The following is a 20,224-nucleotide window of genomic DNA, read 5'->3' as shown; positions in this document are numbered from 1 at the left end:
TGTAGCCACACAGGACCCGGACACCTTCTAGTCATTCAGTCGACCATGAACTCCTCTGGATAGCAAAGAAATTTAGTCAGATGTGAGGCCATCTGTCTGACAGCTAAAGCATGGCTGAAACCAGACATCTTTTTTTTTGGGGGGGGGGGGGGGAATAGGTCAAAGATTAACCAGAGTATTGACTTTGATATTAGTTTTTGTGTAGCATCTGATTAAAATGTATTACCTTTTCGAGTCTTAAAGGACAAAAACTTCCCATTAAATTAAAACTACATTTTAAATCTTGCAGCCGTTATAACATATAATCATACATGCTGTGATATTAGCGTTTCAATTTAAAGGAAAATAGGATTTGCCATTTCAACTGCCCCCCCCCCCCCCCCCCCCCCAAATCACATAACTGTATAAAATCCTCATCATTTCATTAGTTTTACCTTTCTGTGTTTTCATAAATAACAGGGATATCAAGTAATTAAATTGCAGTTCAAAGGATTGAAATATTTAAAATGTTTGGTAGTTTTGAACATTACTGAAGTTGTTTAAGAGATTTATGCAGAAAAAAGATGAATCTTTAAATATTTTGGAGGTGGTGACGAAGATTTAATGTACATGGAGCAACTTAAACTTTATTAGACTTGTAAAAACTGTAGAAACAGAACTTTGCACACCAAAAAAAAAAAAAATCCCATTCCATATTTAACTATCAAATATGTGAAAAGTGGGTTAATTCAACAGGAGTTGTGTTGATGTTTTGATGGAATGCATGCAACTCCAGTCCAGAAAATTCAATGCATACTTCAGAGCAATTTTTGTAGATTGGATGCAGCCTCACCTGAGGCAGTCTGGACTCTAAACATGTGTGAATGACCCCAATCGTTCACTGTTCTACATTTGAAAAACTATTCAGAGCATCACAGAACCAGCAAGCACTTTATCAACATTTCAATAGGCGTCATAACTGTTGTCCAGCTTGGATAGAGTATCTGTTAAGTATCCTGCAGATGGTTCACCTTTCTCTGCAAGTGCAGCAGTTAATCCTGCAAGGACACGACACTCACTTTGCAAATAGGCCATTTTCAGCCTCAGGAATGGGTCAGGAAATTGTGTTTTTATTGAAAATAGACTGAAAATTCAGTGAGCTAAAAAAAAAAAGTTCTTCAAAATAGAAAACACTCTAATGCCAGGCCTAAATAATACACATGATGGGTAAAAGCAAGAATCCATCATGCTTGTGGAACCTAAACCTGAAAGACAGAAAGGATTTATGCTATTTTATGCATGTCCCTCAGCAACAGCAGCTATGCATTATCAGTGCTGCAAAAACATAACATCAATCTGCAGACACACTTGTCTGAAAAATAAAAATCTTATATTTACACCCAAAGAATAAAAAGTGTGAAAGAAAATCTAATTTGGGTGTAAAATAGGGTGTCAACACTTTACAGAGGAGTTCAGGGTGCAAAATTACAGATATACATTTAAAATTTGTTGGCATGTGCAGTCGCCATCCAACACACATTTTCAAAAATAAACTCTGTCTCAAAGTGTCTGTCATTGAGGCCAGGGTCTCCACACGGGATCGGTGATGTGCGTTGAGCCCGCTGAAGTGGAAAAGAACTTGTTGGTGTCTCCATGAAGGCCAGGTGGCTGTGTGAGGTGATGCTGTGGAGACAGAGCAGTTGAGTCACCAGCCAGAGCGGCCATCGATGACCTGTGGACATGCCCGGGAGAAGTGGGCAGCTCCTTGGGTTCAGCAAGGGCAAAGGAGGCCTGGACTATATTGTTGCCAGACTCTTCCAACTCCTGGCTCTTGGTGGCGATGAACTGGCTTACTCTCAGCAGACAGGACCTCATGCCGTCTCTGTAGCTGTGCTGGCGAGGGCAGGTCTGTCTCGGCTCCTTGGACAGGACCCTGCCCGTGGCTTGGGGACCCTTCTCCATCTCCTTCTCTGCCTTCAGGAATTCCACAACGCTCTCTAGGATCTCTGCTTTCTCCACCTTCGGATTCTTCAGTTTCTATATTTAGAAAATATGAAAACAAAGACAGAACTAGAAATGTGAAAATGAAAACGCAACACCCTGACATAATTGTCAGTGATATAAAAACATTAGATTTCAAAAATTATGTCCAATCTAGTCTGTTTGTGGTGCTAAACCAATTCAGTGTTGAACAGCCAGGAAGATAGGCAACACACACATAAAACTACAGGACAAATGAGCTAAAGCTAGTTTTCCATTTTATTCCTTTTAATGTTTTGCTAACGCTAGCATGGCTCGCTAACATGTTTTGCTAACGTTACCAAAACCTCAACCTTACATAAAGCTACTGTTTTTTTCTGATTTTTTTTTATTGATTAATTAGGAAATCTTTGTCTAGAAATTTAGGTGGGTTATATCTCTTTTAAAAAAATACACGTTGGTGTCCACTGGCAAAACTACACTTAGGAATACTAGTTTACTGAAACGCCGCCATGACGCACCTCATTGCGCGTGTTTTCCAGCATCAGAAGGCGCAAAGTCTCCAAACTGTGGTTAATGCGCTCTCGTCTGCGTTTCTCCATCAGAGGTTTGGAAACCTTTGAGGGGAAATAACAAAACACGTGGCTGAAAACTTTAAACTTAATATTAGACGCATTTATCCTCCTAGGGAAACAAAAGCTTACCCGCCTCGCCGACTTCTTTCTGGTGGATTCTGGTGATGATAAAGCCTTCATGGCATCAGCAATCGCTTGGCTCTGCTGGTATTTGGGGTCCAAGCTGAATGAATGGTGCATGTTTGTGCCCACTTAGTAAATTGTTGATGTCTATACGTTGCGATTGCGCACAGCCACGCCCCATGCTGGACGCACTTCTGCTCCAGGAGCGCACGGATGAGACTAAACAAATCAGTTAGATAAATCCAGTTTCATATGACACACAAACATGGTTTATTTAGACTAAATTTGACATACATTTATTAAAACTGGTCTAAGTTAAAGTTTATTTCTAAAACAGTAAAGGATTGCTTCAAATAAAGAAGAGTTTGCTGCTCTGTGTGTTAAATCCATGCATTCATGGATTTGTTGCAGTGTGGCAGAATAACCCAACACACACACACACACACACACACACACACACACACACACACACACACACACACACACACACACAGACAGACAGACAGACAGACAGATAGATAGATAGATAGATAGATAGATAGATAGATAGATAGATAGATAGATAGATAGATTATATGATTTTTTTTTTAATCCATCCATTTGTTGGGTGATAAAATGGTTGTTTCCTCTGCTCCACGCCTCACATTCTATCTTTAAAGCCAACTTCACGATTAAAATGAATTACTGACTCCCGACTGGGCTCTCTGTGCAGAAAAAGCTCGATGACCACACACTCTCTCTAGACTATTAAAGATGCATTATCCGAGGATGTGGGGTGAAGTGGGCTTTAGGTTTGGGGGGTGCTCTATGCATTTATGGCCGCCCTGATCCCTATAATAGGCTAAAGTTTGGGGATAACACCGGGATGATCGGATCATGGACACCCCGCGGAGATTAAGTGGCTTTTCAGAGGCAATGATACTTCCGTTTGAAATTAAAGAGGGGGCGATTAGTGAAGGCCCAGAGATCACCACTGGTTGCCATGGGAGCGAGGAGGCAAATCCCCCTGTTGGGTGATGGCCTGCATGAAATCATGAAAATGTAGCCTAAATAAAGCCGGAAAATATATTTAATTTGCCAGGATAAGTCACAACTAATCAGTGTGTGTGTGTTCCTGTGTAAAACAAAAGTGTTGAAACCACGTGGACCCGACCAGCAAATAAACCTTAATAATACCTGAACCATGTGATAGAAACTAATTGGCTTAAAATGCGTTTTTTTTTAGAGAGAAATGGGCCGTTTACTTCTAATATCATGACTCCTCGTGCGTGTCAGCAACAATGACACAAAGGTGTTTTCAGAAAGCCTAAAATCAACCAGAACTTAAAGGTTTGGAAACGTGTTGGTGGACTTAAAAAAAAGAGCGTGTGTAATCCAAACATGAAGCACCACGCCGACCTGAAGGCAGCGCACACTTAACACTCACGTGTAACATTCAGATGTAATCATTATTCTCACAGTTCATCACGCAAGAGCGCGAGCTGCTTCCGTTTGCTCTACACTGTTATTCTGAGGTCAACTAAGGGTTTGACTTTTCTTCCCATTTAAAAACAAGCAAACATAAAAAAGATACTATCCCAATTGCGCGTGTAGATAAGGCCATCTCTTATTCTTTCAGACATGCTCTCTCTCTCTCTCTCTCTCTCTCTCTCTCTCTCTCTCTCTTTAATTTAAAGGTGCTGATGTCTCGCACATCATAAAAAGTCCTGGTATCTGCTCACTTTCTCACTTCATTTCTGTTCCCACGAGTGGAACAAGAAGTTTCCCATGGTCTCACTTCACCGCTGCATCCTCAGGGAAGTGCTAAAGACACCAGAAGGATCTGGAACTAAAAGACAACTCAAAAAGTGTTGCCTCTGACCTGTCTGTGGCTTGTGATACACGGCGCCCATTATCCTCTGTGGCCATAAGCCACAAAATAAAGTTTTGAGGCACGTCTGTCTACAGCAAAAACTTTAGCAACTCCACAGCAGCGATATGAAAACAAAGCCAGTGAAAGTGTAAAATTCCTACATGTTCATGACTCCATAAACGTTACATAGTTATGTTTTTGCTAACTGTAAAATGCTCGTGTTAGCCTAGTGTAGCTATACATGTCGCATAATTGGGATTGGACATTAAATAGATTAGTTACAAGCAATAAAACTTTTAATTATTATTATTTAAATTAATTAATAATTGAAGGAAAACCAAATAAAGAAAACCCTCGAGAGGGTTATGGCTTTGGCGTATAATCTCGCACTGTCTCGCGAGAAGATAGCCTACAATAGACGTCTAATTTTGGATGTATGGATGGATGCACATCCACATGGTTATGTATGCCGAACTAACTCTGTATAAAACACACAACGACAAACATCAACATCTATGGACAAATGTAGACTTTGCTGCAACTGACAAGTTTTGTTTTGAGAATGAGACGAGATAATAAATCCATTCTCCTCTCAGTGTCGCCACTAACACCTGCCAACCAATCAGAGGCCGGCGCGCGGTCCTCTTATAAGAACCCGGAGGCAGCGACAGGCTTTTTAAGTTTGCGGAGAAGTTTGGACCAAACAGAGCAAAATGACCAAGAAACTACAAAGCCAAACTCTGGATGATGGCAAGAGTAGAAAAAGGGTAGGAACCTCTTTAAATTCATTAATGAGGGACACATTTTAGCGAGACCCTTTCATATGTGTTGATTTTTTTAAATGAAATATTAACAGATAATTGAATGCTTTATCGCCCAGATCACTTAGAAGCCAGCTCTTGTGTTTCAAAGTTGAGCTCATCATGTTGTTGTTCAAAGGACCATCTGACCTCCTAAGAAAAGAGTTCGGGAACCAAATTTAATTTATTATTTGTATTTACAGTTTGCTATATTTGACAAAAAGACATTTGTAATTGCATCAACTTTGCTACGGAAAATCTCCAATAAGCAATAATGAATGATTTAATAAGGGAAATAATGTGGAATTTGTTGTATTTATTACATTACATAAGTTTAGTCACATTAATTTACCTCTTTAGATCCTCAAACCAGTTGTGGAAAAGAAGAGAAGAGATCGAATAAATCAAAGTCTCACTGAGCTGCGAAGTTTGCTGTTGAATTCAACATCTGATTCAGTGAGTCAAGTTAAAACCATGTCATATTAACACCGCCTGCGTGTGTCAAAGTGATAACCGTGATGACGAACTGTGTTTCTTCCCCTTTCAACTGTTGTCATTGAAGCGTCTGCAGAATCCTAAAATAGAGAAAGCTGAGATTCTGGACTTGGCTGTGGAATATCTTAAGAAGTGGACAGACAGGAAGTACTTGAGTGATGGTCAGTCAAGCAAAAGAGTTTTTATTGTTGAAGTTTTAATAATCTAAACCTGGATCATGACAAAAAGCCCCACCCCCTTTCTTTTTTTCCTTTTTGTTTTCTCTTTTTGGCCCACACGTTTGTGTATCATCTTTGCAGACTCCACTAGTCGAATGAGGCCCTCTTTGGTACAACTCGGCTCGGCAGAGCCCAGTGTTCCTCCTTTCCTAGGCATCGAGAGTGCAGGTTTCCAGCAGTGTGTGTCCCAGCTTGCCAGCTTCATGCAGAAGATAACGCCAACACAGCGAGCAGGCCTGATCGAGGGACTAAAGCATCACTTAGAGAGTTGGACGTTAAAACCAGACTTCAACCAGAACATGACTGAGATGCCCGATGCTGTAACTGTAGACACCATCAGCACATCTGACAGCAGAGAAGGGTCTCCCTGGCTGCTTTTTCCATCTCATTCTCCCTTCCAGCCTCTCTCTTGCTCCACACCATGCCACGACTATCTGTCCCCCCCTTCCTCCCCCTGGTTCTCTCCTCCTTTCCCCACATATGCCACCTCTCCTCCTTTCCCGTCTTTTCCCTGTCACTTCTCCTTCCCCCCCAGTCTGTCTCCTCCATCCTGTAACACCTCCTTCTTTAGCGTCTCACCAACACTTCCTCACACCAACCCTCTTGGCCTTCACATCCCCCCACTCACATCACTAATACCCCCCTCAAACCTTGCACACAGGGAGGAGTCGGCACCGAACTCTTCCTCAGCCACATGGAGGCCCTGGCTTTGATGAGAAGAAGGGACTGATGAGGCCACCTAGTGGGATTTGGCTAAAACTGTAGAGAGGGATGTCTTGACTGTATAGTGTATATATGATTAAAATAACCCGTATTTTGTATTTCTCTTGTAAATAAATGCACCATGTACTTGACGCTAATAACTTCTGTTTGTTTATTTGTCTACTCATTCACCATGAGCAGATTATGGGTGTATCTACCCTCAGATAATTTTATGTACATCAGATTTTTAAACTTTATATTTCTGTAAAAATCAAATATCTTAAATAAAACTTTAATTGCAATCATAATCTTGGAGACTTTTTCATGGTATCTGAAATGATGAACTGTTTATCTCAGCCTTGTTTATAAAGTTGATAAGTTTATTAAAAAGTTCCAGACTGAGTTTATTTTGGACTTGTTACAGTAAAAAACAACACTACTTGGTCCTTTATTAACTGAGGAAACTGAGCTTAGTTGAACGGGTCCACCTGTTAAACTGCATTTTAATGCAAATATCTAACTAGCCGTACACATGGCAGTAACTCAGTCATGTAGACCTGGTGAAGACAATTTGCTGAAGTTCAAACTGCATCAGAATGAGGAAGAAAGAGGATTTAAGTCTTCAAAGGTGGCATGGTTGTTGGTCTGAGTATTTACTTGGATTTTCACACCAACCCAATGATCTGAAGAAGAGAAAATATCCAGTGAGCAGCAGAATGTCTGGTTGATGTCAGAGGTCAGAGGAGAATGGGCAGACTGGTTGGAGATGATAGAAAGACAACAGGAAGTCAAATAACCACTGATTCCAACCAAGATATGCAGAACAGCATCTCTGAACACACAACACGTCCAGCCTTGAAACAGATGGTCTACAGCAGCAGAAGACACACCGGGTGTTTCCTCCCAGCTGAGAACAGGAAACTGAGGCTACAATTCACACACACTCACCAACACTGGACAATAGAAGATGGAGAAACGTTGCTGGTCTGATGAGTCTCCATTTCAGCTCCACATTCAGACGCTAGGCTCAGAATCTGCTGGAAACATCATGAAAACATGGATCCATCCTGCCCTGGATCAACGCTTCAGGCTGCTGCTGGTGTCTCCCAACATGGCCTGGTTTAACTACCACAGTCTACCTGAGTAATTTTTCTAACCATGTCAATCAGGTTATAAATAAATAAATAAATAAATAAATAAATAAATAAATAAAAGAAAAGAAAAGAAAAGAAAAGAAAAGAAAAGAAAACTTCAGGGACTGAAATACGGGAGCTCCCTGCCCATCTAGAGCTGGGTTAAATGCAGAGCTTAATTTCTCAATTGGGATTAGTAAAGTAAAAATGATTATTATTAAAAATATGTAATTTAATGGTAAAATTAACAAAAATATGTTTTTTTATTTAAAAAAAATTTTTTTTACTAAGCACTTTGTTTAGCAACAGTTGTTTTAAGTCTGCTTTATGAATACATTTCATTTAATAAAACACACTAAATGCTTCTTTTCATGCAAGTAGTAATAAATAATTAATTGTCCTACAGTGCTGAGGGTAATAAGTGAATCCACTGTGGCAGGAACTTTGCCCAACAACTCCTCATTTCCAGCAACAACAAAATACTAAACGCTCTCTAGTTTATTAACCAAAAGCAGCATTCAAGAAGCAACGGGCAAAATGTTGCTGCAGATTGTCAGGAATGTATTTCTGACCACAACAGAGATTATTTAGAGAAAATCCATTTAATCTGTCCAGTTTTATTAATTTTAATCTGATGAGCCAGTGACCGATGCAGACCTGTAATGTGTGGTCAACAGAGGGCAGCATTGACACAGCTCAGAGGCCGGCGGGAGATTCCTCCCTGACCACAACGAGTGTAAGAAAAACGGGGCTGTGACTTGGGCTAAAAAGAGGATGTCACTGAGCTTTTCCATCATCAATAAGCCCCGAACACATGATCATCATTCCTCCCTCTTTTGTCTCTCAGTCAGCTCACTTCTTATCTGCTGATTAAATCTCTATTACGAGCTCTGAATATTTTCAGGCACCAAAGGATTTGGCCTGAGAAAACAGAATTTATCACATGATAGAACATGTCTTTGGATAACTGTTTTTCTTCTATTTTTTCCTCCCTTCTTTGCTCCCCTTGCACTGGAGAAACTTGCTCTGTGCGTGTGCCATTAGTTATGAGGTGGCCATTGTTCTTTGTCAGAGAAATAAGGGGCTTAGCACATCACAGGGAGCTTGATTCTCCACTCTCCCTCTCTGCTGCGTGTTTTGATCATTCTGCATCATGAAAGCAGAGAAGGTCGTTCACGCCGAAGAGGGCGATTTCTGCAGCGCGGCACGTAATTAATGGGGAAAGAAATCATGTCTTGGAGTGATCTGACAGTGGTTGAAAACTCCTTGGCATTTTCTCAGGACAAGCTGATTAGAGCTGATCCTGTTACCCTCTATAATCACTGTTTTTTGTATGCCAACGTGCATTCCTGATTTAAAGATGTCAGGCTGTGAAGATGTCTGGTATTTGTCATGGCTTTCTGAGTCTGTGAATTCCTGCATGTTGGATCATTACAAAACTCCAATGCCAAGACAGGACTGGTGTCAACTGCTTTCATCACACATCTGTAGTCTTGTACATCTTTAAAGTTTATAGAGTAAACAGCATATCTACTGTTCTTTGCCTCAGCAGGACAGCTGCTCATCATAACTATCCCATGAAAATCCTGGCTCAGGATACAGTAAATCTACAGCAAAGATTCCAGGTCTAATTGTGACGAAGTGATTTTGTTTGGAAATTGAAACAGTGACAGCAAATAATATTAGTAATTTAAGCTTAATTTATTGTTCCACAGGGCCATGACTGGTGGCAGGAATAATAAAACCTGTGCTGTTTATTGTTGCGACGTACTTGAATAGGCCTCTGACTGAAGACATGTTGTTCCTCACTGTGTTGTGTAGAAGGTAAGACTCTGGCTCTGATGCTGATTGCACTCTCCAAAACAAACCTATACAAGATATGCTGCATCTTGGTGCAGGCAGTGAAGGATTTAGTCTGCTCTGTTCCTTGTAAATAGATTTTGTGATGCATTTCCAGACTAGTCTGTTGTCCAGATGAACTCTCAGGTATGTAAACAGGAGTTTGCTTTATCCTGTTCCTCCTAAAATCGACAATCTTTTGGTTTGTTTGCCTTAATTCAAAATGAGGTTATTATTTCCTCACCATCCCACAACTGACTGACCAGTTGTCTGTACTCAGTTTCTTGTCCATCACTGATACTCTCAACTACAGAGGTAGGCCATTTCATATGTATTTCTGGAGAAAACGTTCTCATTTTCTATATATAAAAAGTTGTTCTTATATCTTTTATATCTTTATTTTTTACTTATTTATGTGTGTGTAAGCCAATAGAGACTCTGCAGAATTACATTGTGCTTGCATAATGACAATAAAGATCTTGGAATTTGAATCTTGAACAGGCCTCAGGGTTGATTAGAAGGCTGAGGCGTTCAGCATAAAGAGAAATGGTGAGAGTACAGTACCCTGTAGTTCTCCTGTGCTGCTGATCTCAACCTACCAACCTTTCAGTTTTACAAGCTGTTGTATGTTCGGTGTCATAACTCCACATGGTTGTGGAGGTGTCCGCCTGGAATTTCTGGAGACTTTAACACAGTATTATGTAACTTCCTGACCTTAAAAACGTGTTCCTGGCTGGTTTTGAGGGCACAGTGACATCAGCTGAGTTTTGCTTTATGGCACATCATATGCCAGCAACTGGATATCAACACGCTAACATTAACACATTAACAGAGAAAGAGAGGAAAAGAAACAAGTCACAACAAAATATCTGATGCAAACATATATTTTATTTAGCTGTGATCACCCTGTTATTGCAATTTATAAATTATTACATTTATTTTCATAGAAATATAAAACATGCAAAAATAACTCATAATATTGTTTGGTTATTCTTGCTTATTTGATTGTTTTAGTATTTTTTACATTAATTCCTTAATTTCTATTTATATTCCCATATTTTACTCACAAGTTAAATCTTTATGTTACATCTGTCATTAATAATAATAATAACAACAACAACAACAACAACAACAACAACAACAACAATAATAATAATAATAACAATAATAATAATAATAATAATAATAATAATAATAATAATGAAAAAGAAGAAGACGAAGAAGAAGAAGGTAGCACTTTAGATTTGCCAAACAAATCTAATGTGCTACACAGTAAAATTATTAAAAAGATAAAACAAACAGTATTTTGTATGTTAATTTGACAAAATTATGTAATAAAAATCCAATTTTTCCATATTAAAGAAAAAATCAGTCAGTCGACTGCCATGTAAAATGTCAACATAACTTTTAAAATCACATTCAGTTTGTGAAAAACATCATACCAGTGTGATACTAATCATATAATTTAGTTGTTTATGTAAACAGTTGACAGTTGTAGATGTTTGACTTGGTCGATGTTGGACTGAAGTGGAGAATAAATACTCTGTTCAGCAACATAATCATACTTTTATTTAATTACCCTACTGGACCCATGTGCAGGTTAATAGGTCATAATTCATTCAGCATAATTTGTAACATCAAAGTGACTTTTCTGGCTTTTTCCCCTCCTCATAGTTTTTATCCATCCATCCACTGTCTATGCCAACTTATTCCAATGCAGGGTCACGTGGGGCTGGAGCCAGCAGGGTACACCCTGCACAGGTTACCTTACCATCACAGGGCTTCACAGCTTTTAACCAATTTAACCATTTTAAATATAATTTGGACTAATAAATTTTTAATAAAAATCTCTGAGACTAAACCTTCCTGAGCCATCTCTGGTTTGGTTAGGTAATACCAAAAGTATGTGTTTGTTGTCAAATGACTGTTTCCATTTTTAAAATGTAAGTGTCTTTACTAAATAATTATGTTATCTCAACCATTTGTTAAAAATATTGATTCCTGTCATTATTGTCCCAAGGAAAAAATGCCAAGAAACTTTTTTTCTGGCTGCTTTCTTAGTGGGAACACTAAAGGGTTAATATATGTCACAGCAACAGTTCCTCCTTATATTCTGTGAACAAAAAAGACATTTTGCATAACTTTTCCCCTTCTTATGTTTCAAGTGTTTTAAAGAAGACATATAAAAGCTGCTCTGTAGAGTATCTGTTAGTGGTTTTCCAAACCTTGAACTCTGTCTGTCTTGTATGCTATCTATTATGCTGTCTATTTGTGGAGGAGTGACTGTGCATTCTTTTGTAGTTGAGTCAATTTGTTTGGCTAAGCTCTATTTTGGAAGACAGCCCACTGACCTGCTGCTTTTTATCAGTCAGATTTAAGGACTGCTGTGGACTCAGTCAGCATCCCTCGTGGAGGAGGACTCCTCACTCAGATCACATGTCAATACTCAAGAATGTAGATCTGTCACTACCCACAACTAAATATCATTTTTCCTCCCTTTCATTTTTCTCTCTTTCCCCTTTTTTGCAAGGTTCTTTGAAGTAAATAGTGAAAGGATCCCAGACTGTAGCAAATTACCTGAGGACTGAAACATTTTTGACATAAGTCCTGAGAGACGAGGGCGAGCCACTTTTCCTGGCGGCCCCTTTGGCGTTTTTAATCTGAGGCTGAGGGAGACAGCAGCGCTGACAGAATGATGGGAGAGCTGGACATGCTTCCAGGCTAGCAGCAATGGGCAAAAGAAAAGCCAGGAGAAGGGCCACTGCAGACATCTCAGCACAGAGCCAACAACTCAGGACAGCAGACCAAAGCTGGACGGAGCATGACTCATGTCCCCGAGAGACATCCACCACCTTCTTTTAACAAGCTTTTGTAGTCATGGAGGGATTTCTGTGTTTTTTTTTTTTTTTTTTTCTGGGCTCTGGGCTGTCAAAAAGGAGGCTCTGTTGAGAAGGTTCATCTTAAGTTTATTGAAGTCCTTATGAGGCATATTATCTTAGATTTGGAGAGCTAAATAAATGTATCCTCAGATTTAACTTTTAGAGAATTAATTTTGTTAACTGAATTTATTACAAACAGATTTCATATCATACTCATGCCTTTCTTTCTTATATAAAAGAGGAAGAAGTCATAGATGTAGCATAAGGCATACATAAAGATTGCTATGATGGTCCTGTCATGTGGTACTAAATCGAATCCATGGCCAATCCTTTTTAAAGCGACCTCTATTGACGGTCATGTTGCATTTCATCCGACTTTTACATTATTGAAGTGAGACAGACATTGCATTTCTGCCCCGGAGGAGGCGGGACACAGTAAGATAGAATATAAACAATGTTATAACTTTTTCTTGCTCTGATTGCCCAGCAACTTCGAAACTGATACACACATGCTAACAAGTGTAGCATCCACATTTACCTCTGTTAACGTGCCATATGTGACATTACGTCTTCCTCTGCACATGCGGGTTACTTCAAGACTGTAGACTGTTCACACTGAAGTGTGAAAGAGGTTGCATTTAAATGATGATATGAAAAAAAAATTCTACCATCAGATTTAAGTATTAAGACCTGCAGTGTGAACATAGTCATAGTCCCTCCAGCGTGTCTTGGGTCTTCCCTGGGGTCTCAACCTGGAGAGACGTGCCTAGAAAAACTCCCCAGGTAAGGTGTCCAGGGGGCATCTTGACCAGACGCCTGAACCACCTCATTTGGCTCAGTTTGGAGGAGAAGCAGCTCTGTTCCAAGCCTCTACCAGATGGCAGAGCTTCTAAGGAGAGCCCAGCATGATCTTGTTCCTTCAGTGAGTCCCCGACCAGATATGGGTAGAAATAGCTAGATCTGTACACCAAGACTTTCGCCCATTGGCTCCACTCCTTCTTCACCACAACAGGCCGAAGCAGAGTCTGCATCTGCCAGTCGACGTTGCACCAATTCACCCGTTGATCTCTTGTTCCACTCTTTCCTCACTCATGAACGAGAACCTGAGATACTGGGCGGTCTATTTAAGCTGCACTCTTCATATCTTGCTCTCTGTCTTACACTTGCTGTCATTGCTGCTGCTGCCCTGCAACACGATAAGCTGACTGTATTTAATGCAGCTATTGCTGCTGCTGCTCAAATGTGATTATGCTGCTTACTTTTCTGCCTTTCCACCACCTCCACCATTGTTTTCTCATCACTCCAATACTAAACTGAGAAAATGTGTGCACAATGTGTGACGAAATCACAGCCTGATTCCAAACTTTAACTTTACTTTACCCAAATTTCCCTGAGGGCTCTCCGAAGGGATTAATAAAGTATTTCTATTCTATTCTATTCTACTTGATTTGTCAGACTGAGCTCCCCATTTTTATGGACATAAATCTGATGGGTGACAGAGTTTATGTTCCATGAATACAGAGTTAGGTGCAAACTTCAACTTGTCTATGCCTTTCAGGTGCTAACTTACCGCTTTGCATCCTTGGTAAATATTTCTCATTATTTTTAATGCCAAAATACAGTTTGCATCAGTCACAATCATCACTAAATCAGAGTCAATTGTTTACTATTTGTAGCTACAGGGGGAAAAAAGCATAAAATGACCTTGATAAGCAATTTCTTTGTAAGTAAATTATAATTTGCTAAGAGAGAATGCAGCCACCATCCTTATAATAAATTACAATCTGCTATTTGTACAGATTTGAGATTTTTTAAAATAAACTTATTCTTCAGTAGCTTACAATTTGCCAGTGCTATCAGGTTACTATAATGTCTTCAAGTCTCACAGTCAGATCTCTCCGGTGTTTTTGTTAGAAAGAGTGGATTGGAGGCTGTTGCTTTCAAGAGTGACAGATTTTGGAAATGGGAAAAACAAGACAACAGAAAAGGAGGTGAATACCAAGTGAATTTGGCACATGTGCAGTCACTGGAAAGCATATAACAACTTCAAACACCTAGTTAGCCTTCTTTTGGACTGAGCTTACCTAGCTATTTCCCACAGTTTTTAGTATGTGTGCTAAGCTAACTGTAAGATAGGATGTACTTTAGCCTTAAGAAAGCTTAGAGGAGTGGTATCTATATCCTAACATGTTTACAAATAAATGGTAAAATGGTAAATGGTCCGTATTTATATAGCGTTTTACTGTACCTGGAACGATACCCAAAGTGCTTTACATTATACATCATATTCACACACATATTCTCACACTGATGGTGGAAGCTGCCATGCAAGGCATTCAACCAAGAGCCATCAGGAGCAATTAGAGGTTTGGTGTCTTGCCCAAGGACACTTCGACATGAACTCGACTTGGATCGAACCGGCAACCCTCGGGTTACGAGATGACCGCTCTACTTTGCTGAGCCATGCCGCCCCGTAAGTTCAAGTCCATTTCTCAAAGTGTGGCACTTTTTTTTTAACAGTTTGAAGTAGAGAGAGAGAGAGAGAGAGAGAGAGAATGCCATAATTTATCTTGGACCTTCATTGTCGTTGCCAAACATGCTCAAAGCATGTGTGTGGTCAGTGGGAACAACATCAAGCACCTAGGAAATTAGCCTTCTTTTGGACAGAGCTAAGCTAGCTATTTCATATAGTTTCCAGCCTGCATGCTAAACCACGCTAACTCAAACTTGCAGCTTAGTAGAGGGGTATTGTAACTTGTGGCCAAAATAGTTAAAAGTACATTTCTCAAACCATTTTTCAACAGTTTGGAGTCATGTTTCCAAAGGCTTTAAATAAAAAAAAAGAGGGGAAAATCGGAGATAATTAATTACATCCAGCTCTGGTGGGTAAAGCCCGAACATCCTATCATTTGTCTTGAAGCTTCATTGTCATTGGCAAACATGCTTAAGGCAGACAGGAAGTAACCTGAGCCAAACAGGAGGGAATCAAATCAGACATTGCTAGCTTGTTTTCGAGGCAGGGCAATTACATTTGACATAAGGCGCTTTTCACTCACGCATCAGTGGTCTCCACTTTCAGCGGCTGCTATCACATTGGTCCAGCGGTTTGCTTTTCTTCCCCTCAATTATACAAAGTCATTTTGCCAGAGATGATGAACAATGGTCCTCTTTTCAGAGATCCTATAACCTCTTCTTCCTGAGGGACCTGACTGCAATCAAGAATGCCAGAATGAGTGTCATTTGTGTTGTTGGGGCTGTCCAATTTGTAAACTTTCCCGCATTATTTACAGACATCTTTAGAGGCAAACTACACTTTATTGACTTTTTTGGCTTCACCAAGTTGCCATATTAATCTTAAACATTTGCTCAGTAAAGGCAATTTTCCAAACCTTGGGTTTGCACCAGAGTATCAAGAATTAAGCCTTCCCGCGGTCTGTCTGTGATTTGTGCTTGAGCTTTGCATGTCTGTCTGGGATCCTGCATCCTCCTCAGCCTTTGTGACCCTGTCTTCCCTCCCCCATGGGTGGGCTGTGACCCAGTTTGCCTGCAGCCACAGCAGGTTACAAACTCTCACCCTGGAACGCTTGTAATTCTGGGGATGTACTTTAGTACACTTTGTGCTCTTTGCCCCTTTTTAAAATTTGGCAAGAGCCTAACAGGTCACAGGTCAGCCTACAAAACAGAGGCTGCTGACAAAAATAGCCTCTGATACATACAGGTCATCTAAAAATACTGACTCCTGTCTATTCTCATTAAGAGAATACTGTTTTGCAGACAACTTTTGACCATTTGCTTTGATGTCACCAGAAAGCAAAGAGAAAAAAAGGCTGGATGATGTACATGTTTTGTCCTTGTATGTAACCTCATACTGGTGAGAAAATGTGAAGGCGGTGTGTGTGGACATCAGATTCGTTGGGACCTTCAGATGCCCCATGCATCTACACATTTAGCTAGTCTATCCCTATCTCTTACATGTTAAAATAATAAATAAAATCACATCTATTGCTGGAGACTATGATGTTTAAATTCCCTTAGAACAATAAAAAAGGAGTGTTCTAAATTTAGATCCTAGTTTGTGTGGCTTTGTATGGTTCAAAATGCAGTTTTTGTTTTATTTTTATTTATTTTTTTACAGCAAACAGTGTATAAAGACGATGTGAAAAAATGTAAGCTTACTGCATTGTTCCTAATTTAAATACATGATTTTCAAGCAGAATCTGAACTAAGGGTGAGCAAAGCAGCTAAAAATGCATTCAGTCTATTTATAGCCCTATTTACATCACCAGGATTAAATAAAAATTCACAAGTAGACACTGGCAGCACTGTTGCAGGTAAGCAGAATATGCTATATTCTGGGGAAAACCCGCCCTAATCCCAACCACCACCCCTCCTCCTAAACAACAATAACAACAAATTAAACCAAACCATACCATACAGTGCTTTTTAATTGATAAGTACCTGAAGAGCAGTTCATATGTAAGATATGCAACAAAATGCTCAAAGCAGTATAGATGGATTTGTGAAGCTCCCAACATACAGAGGACATTAAAGAAACAGTGTGTAAGAATTACTGACACCTAGTGGAAAAGATGGACATAGAAATGACTTCCAAAACCAGTGGTCACAATTCTTCCAGTCATTAACATTTTTTAATCTACAAATGGATCCAGTGGCCTCGGGTGCAGCAATGACTGCTCTACAGGTAACTACTAAAACATTATTTACATGTGTACTGTCTCCTTCTGTGTACCTTTTTAGGTGTTACTCATCCCAAACTGTGCTCTAGCACCAATCAAACAAAGTCGGTACTGGAATTTTAAAGCTAAAAGGTTTTTGACCTCACACACAGAGTTGTTTGTCCATTCAGAGACACCGTAGTAAAAGTGGGGGCACAAAAATAGCAGCTGCCAGTATGTGGACCCATGGCAAGTAGATATAAATGACTCATTATAAGAGAACAAAAACACAAGTTATTTTGTAAAGGGATTAGATGCCAATAGAAACACAATTTTTAATATATATATATATATATATATTTTTTTTTTCTTTGAGTGACCTTTTGATTTTGTTACACTCTGTACCTTTAAAATAAAGCCAAAAGTATTGGGACATCTGCCTTTACACAGACATTAATTTTAACGACATCCTATTCTTAACCCATAGGGAAGGGTTTGATATGGTCTTGGCTCAGCTTCAACTCTTCAGGGAAGGATTTAGGTGTGTTTATGGGACTTTTTTTATTTTTATTTTTTAACATTCTTCCAGAAATGCATTTGTTAGGTCAGGCACTGACGTTGGATGAGAAGGCTTGGCTCAGAGTCTAATTCATTCCAAACATGTTCTAGATTGAGGTCAGCACTATACACAGGCCATTTAAGTTACTCCACACCAAACTCACTTTTCCCTATCTTCACGAACCTTGCTTCAAACATCTTAATTGAATGATTTAGAGAGGTTTCCCAATACATTTGTCAGTACAGTTTACAGTTCAGTTTGAGCAAAACTTGAAAAAATTCCTTGTAAAAATGCCTTCTGCTAAATAGTATTTTATTGATTTTTTTTAAATTTTTTTTATTATTCCTGTTTTCTGTAAGCACTTTGAGATTCCCTGCAATATAAAATGCTATACAAATAAAATGTATTATTATTATTTATTATTAGTTCTTTCTTTTTTTCCTTTTAAGATGTTTTAATAGAAATCTTTGCAGCAAGTTTGTATTTTCTTTTACTTAATATCAATAGTCAGGTAAAGAATAAAAAAGTCCCCCATTCTTTTTTATTTAACCACAAACTTACATTAACGCCTGTCTGACTGTAGGGATAGACATCTAGTGACATTTTGGATCATCATCACAGCACATGCCGCGGGGCTGAGAGAGGCGTCACAACGTGCTGCAAGGGAATCAGTATTTTCAGAGATGAAAGCTGCTGCGTTTGCTTCACGTCACTATCAAAGACGCACCAACACTGATAAGTCAGCTCAGCATTAGTGTGTCTGTCATGGTGTTTATTTTTGGTGGTGACGTGCACCCCTTGAGGCTTGTTGCCTGCATCCTCACATGCACTCTCCCAAACCTCGAGGGACGTCTCAGAGATGAGCACGCTATCCTTTTAAGAAGTGTTGCGTGAGACGATGTGTGCGTAGTTTATCAGACCTTTTATTTCTCTCTTTTCATCCAGCTCTTTATTTCAAAGTTCTTCATAATACGCAGATGCTTCTTCTTGAAGAACACTATGCTTATCTGGCATTTAGGCTGGCCCCAGCTTTTTTCACTGTGGTCTAAATGCGTAGACCACCAACCTCTCATCTCTCCTGAAGACTAAAGACAAAAAGATATGATGAAACAGATGAAATTCTGCTCAGAGCTACGGGACCTAGTGGTACTTTGTCTAGCCCATCTAGATCACTATGATAGGACATCACGATAAGCAACATGAAAGTACCCTGTCATCAGCTTTTTTCTTCTTCTCTTCTCTGTCCTACAACATCACAGCAGGGTGAGGAGACATTACTTTTGCATGTTATTGCTTTTCTAAGGGAAAATGACAGCTTTAAATGAGCATGAAAGGCTGTGCTGATGCCTTCGTGCTGCATTATCATTGACTCTCCTGTTGTTGCATAAGTAATAACCATATATCCCTGTTTAAAGTATGCTTCAATTCTCCTGATTGTGCAGGAAATTAGGTTATCCCTTTTTTTTTCTTTTTTTAAAAATGATCTTTCAGATTTCACTGTTTTCAGGAGGCCATGAGTTTCAGCATGACTTGGAAATTGCAGTGAAGACAAAATACAGGAACCAACTAATTTGCATTCTCCCTTTGTTGGCTTTAAAACAACATTTTTCAAAGACAATTCATCTTTGATGATCCTAATTCTGACCTTCATACACTGAAAATGATGGTTTCCTGACAAGCTCAGGAGTTGGTTACATATTGTTTTACTTAACAAATATGATGTTTTTTTCTTCCTAACACCTCTCAGCACCCCTTTCTGTGTGAATGAGCTGAATGAATCCCCCCAAAAGGCCCTGTGAATTAGCTTTAACATTATTACCACTGACAGATGAGGCAATAAATCAAACAATCAAACAAAAAAACATTTTGAAGTTGATCTGGTGCAAGCAGAAAATAAGAATCTGCAAGTTTGAGAATTTGAATGATCTCGACATGAGCCACATTGTGGTGGCTTGACAGCTGTGTCATATCATCTCTGCAGCTGCAGCTCATGCAGGGTTTTCATGGTCTGCAGTGGTCAGGACCAAAAGTGGATCAAAGAAGAAAACTGGTGAACTGGTGACAGAGTCACTGGTTTCCAAGGCTCACTGATGCATGTGGGAAGTCAAGCCTCCCTGATGTTGTCTGATCAAGTAGAAAAGCTACTGTAGCTCAAACTGGTTTTACTGTTAATAATAATAAGTTAATGTTAGTGCCAGTAGGAAGGTGCCAGAACACACAATGCTTCACATTTTATTGGGCTGGTGTAGCTGCTTATTGGTGTGTGTGTGTGTGTGTGTACTCGTGTCCATTACAGTGCCTACAGGGGGCATCATGTTGTGATCATACAGCATTTGAAGAAGGTAGCATAGTCTGATGATTCATGCTTTCTTTTACATGATGTGCTTTTGCCATGTCTGTGGAAACAGGAAGAA

General features: G+C 39.5%; 2 protein-coding genes across 2 annotated transcripts; one reads left to right on the top strand and one right to left on the bottom strand.

Annotated features, from left to right (window-relative positions):
* Positions 1-1,477: 1,477 nt before the first annotated feature.
* her5 (hairy-related 5) lies at positions 1,478-2,953 on the bottom strand. The gene is made up of 3 exons (XM_041991091.1): positions 2,664-2,953; positions 2,481-2,576; positions 1,478-2,016 (listed from the first exon to the last, which is right to left on the bottom strand). Exons 1-3 carry the CDS (start codon positions 2,772-2,774, stop codon positions 1,552-1,554), a joined length of 672 nt encoding a protein of 223 aa, XP_041847025.1. The 5' UTR covers positions 2,775-2,953; the 3' UTR covers positions 1,478-1,551.
* A 2,269-nt stretch (positions 2,954-5,222) lies between these two features.
* On the top strand, positions 5,223-6,735 carry her11 (hairy-related 11). Its single transcript, XM_041989754.1, has 4 exons — positions 5,223-5,276; positions 5,670-5,765; positions 5,872-5,965; positions 6,104-6,735. Exons 1-4 carry the CDS (start codon positions 5,223-5,225, stop codon positions 6,733-6,735), a joined length of 876 nt encoding a protein of 291 aa, XP_041845688.1.
* Positions 6,736-20,224: the final 13,489 nt, after the last annotated feature.

Source organism: Melanotaenia boesemani, chromosome 7, assembly GCF_017639745.1.
Source record: "Melanotaenia boesemani isolate fMelBoe1 chromosome 7, fMelBoe1.pri, whole genome shotgun sequence".
In the NCBI taxonomy this organism is placed as follows: domain Eukaryota; kingdom Metazoa; phylum Chordata; class Actinopteri; order Atheriniformes; family Melanotaeniidae; genus Melanotaenia; species Melanotaenia boesemani.
The sequence above is the reverse complement of the archived record's forward strand: the minus strand, read 5'-3'. Positions and strand labels throughout refer to the sequence as shown.

What these genes read in the sequence shown, in the direction of transcription:
- her11 (XM_041989754.1), top strand. Translation starts at nt 5,223, where the DNA reads ATGACCAAGAAACTACAAAGCCAAACTCTGGATGATGGCAAGAGTAGA. An exon ending in ATGGCAAGAGTAGAAAAAGG is followed by an intron (nt 5,277 to 5,669) that starts GTAGGAACCTCT and finishes TTACCTCTTTAG; the next exon opens with ATCCTCAAACCAGTTGTGGA. An exon ending in TGAATTCAACATCTGATTCA is followed by an intron (nt 5,766 to 5,871) that starts GTGAGTCAAGTT and finishes TTGTCATTGAAG; the next exon opens with CGTCTGCAGAATCCTAAAAT.
- her5 (XM_041991091.1), bottom strand. Translation starts at nt 2,774, where the DNA reads ATGCACCATTCATTCAGCTTGGACCCCAAATACCAGCAGAGCCAAGCG. An exon ending in GAAAGAAGTCGGCGAGGCGG is followed by an intron (nt 2,577 to 2,663) that starts GTAAGCTTTTGT and finishes TTCCCCTCAAAG; the next exon opens with GTTTCCAAACCTCTGATGGA. An exon ending in TGGAAAACACGCGCAATGAG is followed by an intron (nt 2,017 to 2,480) that starts GTGCGTCATGGC and finishes TTCTAAATATAG; the next exon opens with AAACTGAAGAATCCGAAGGT.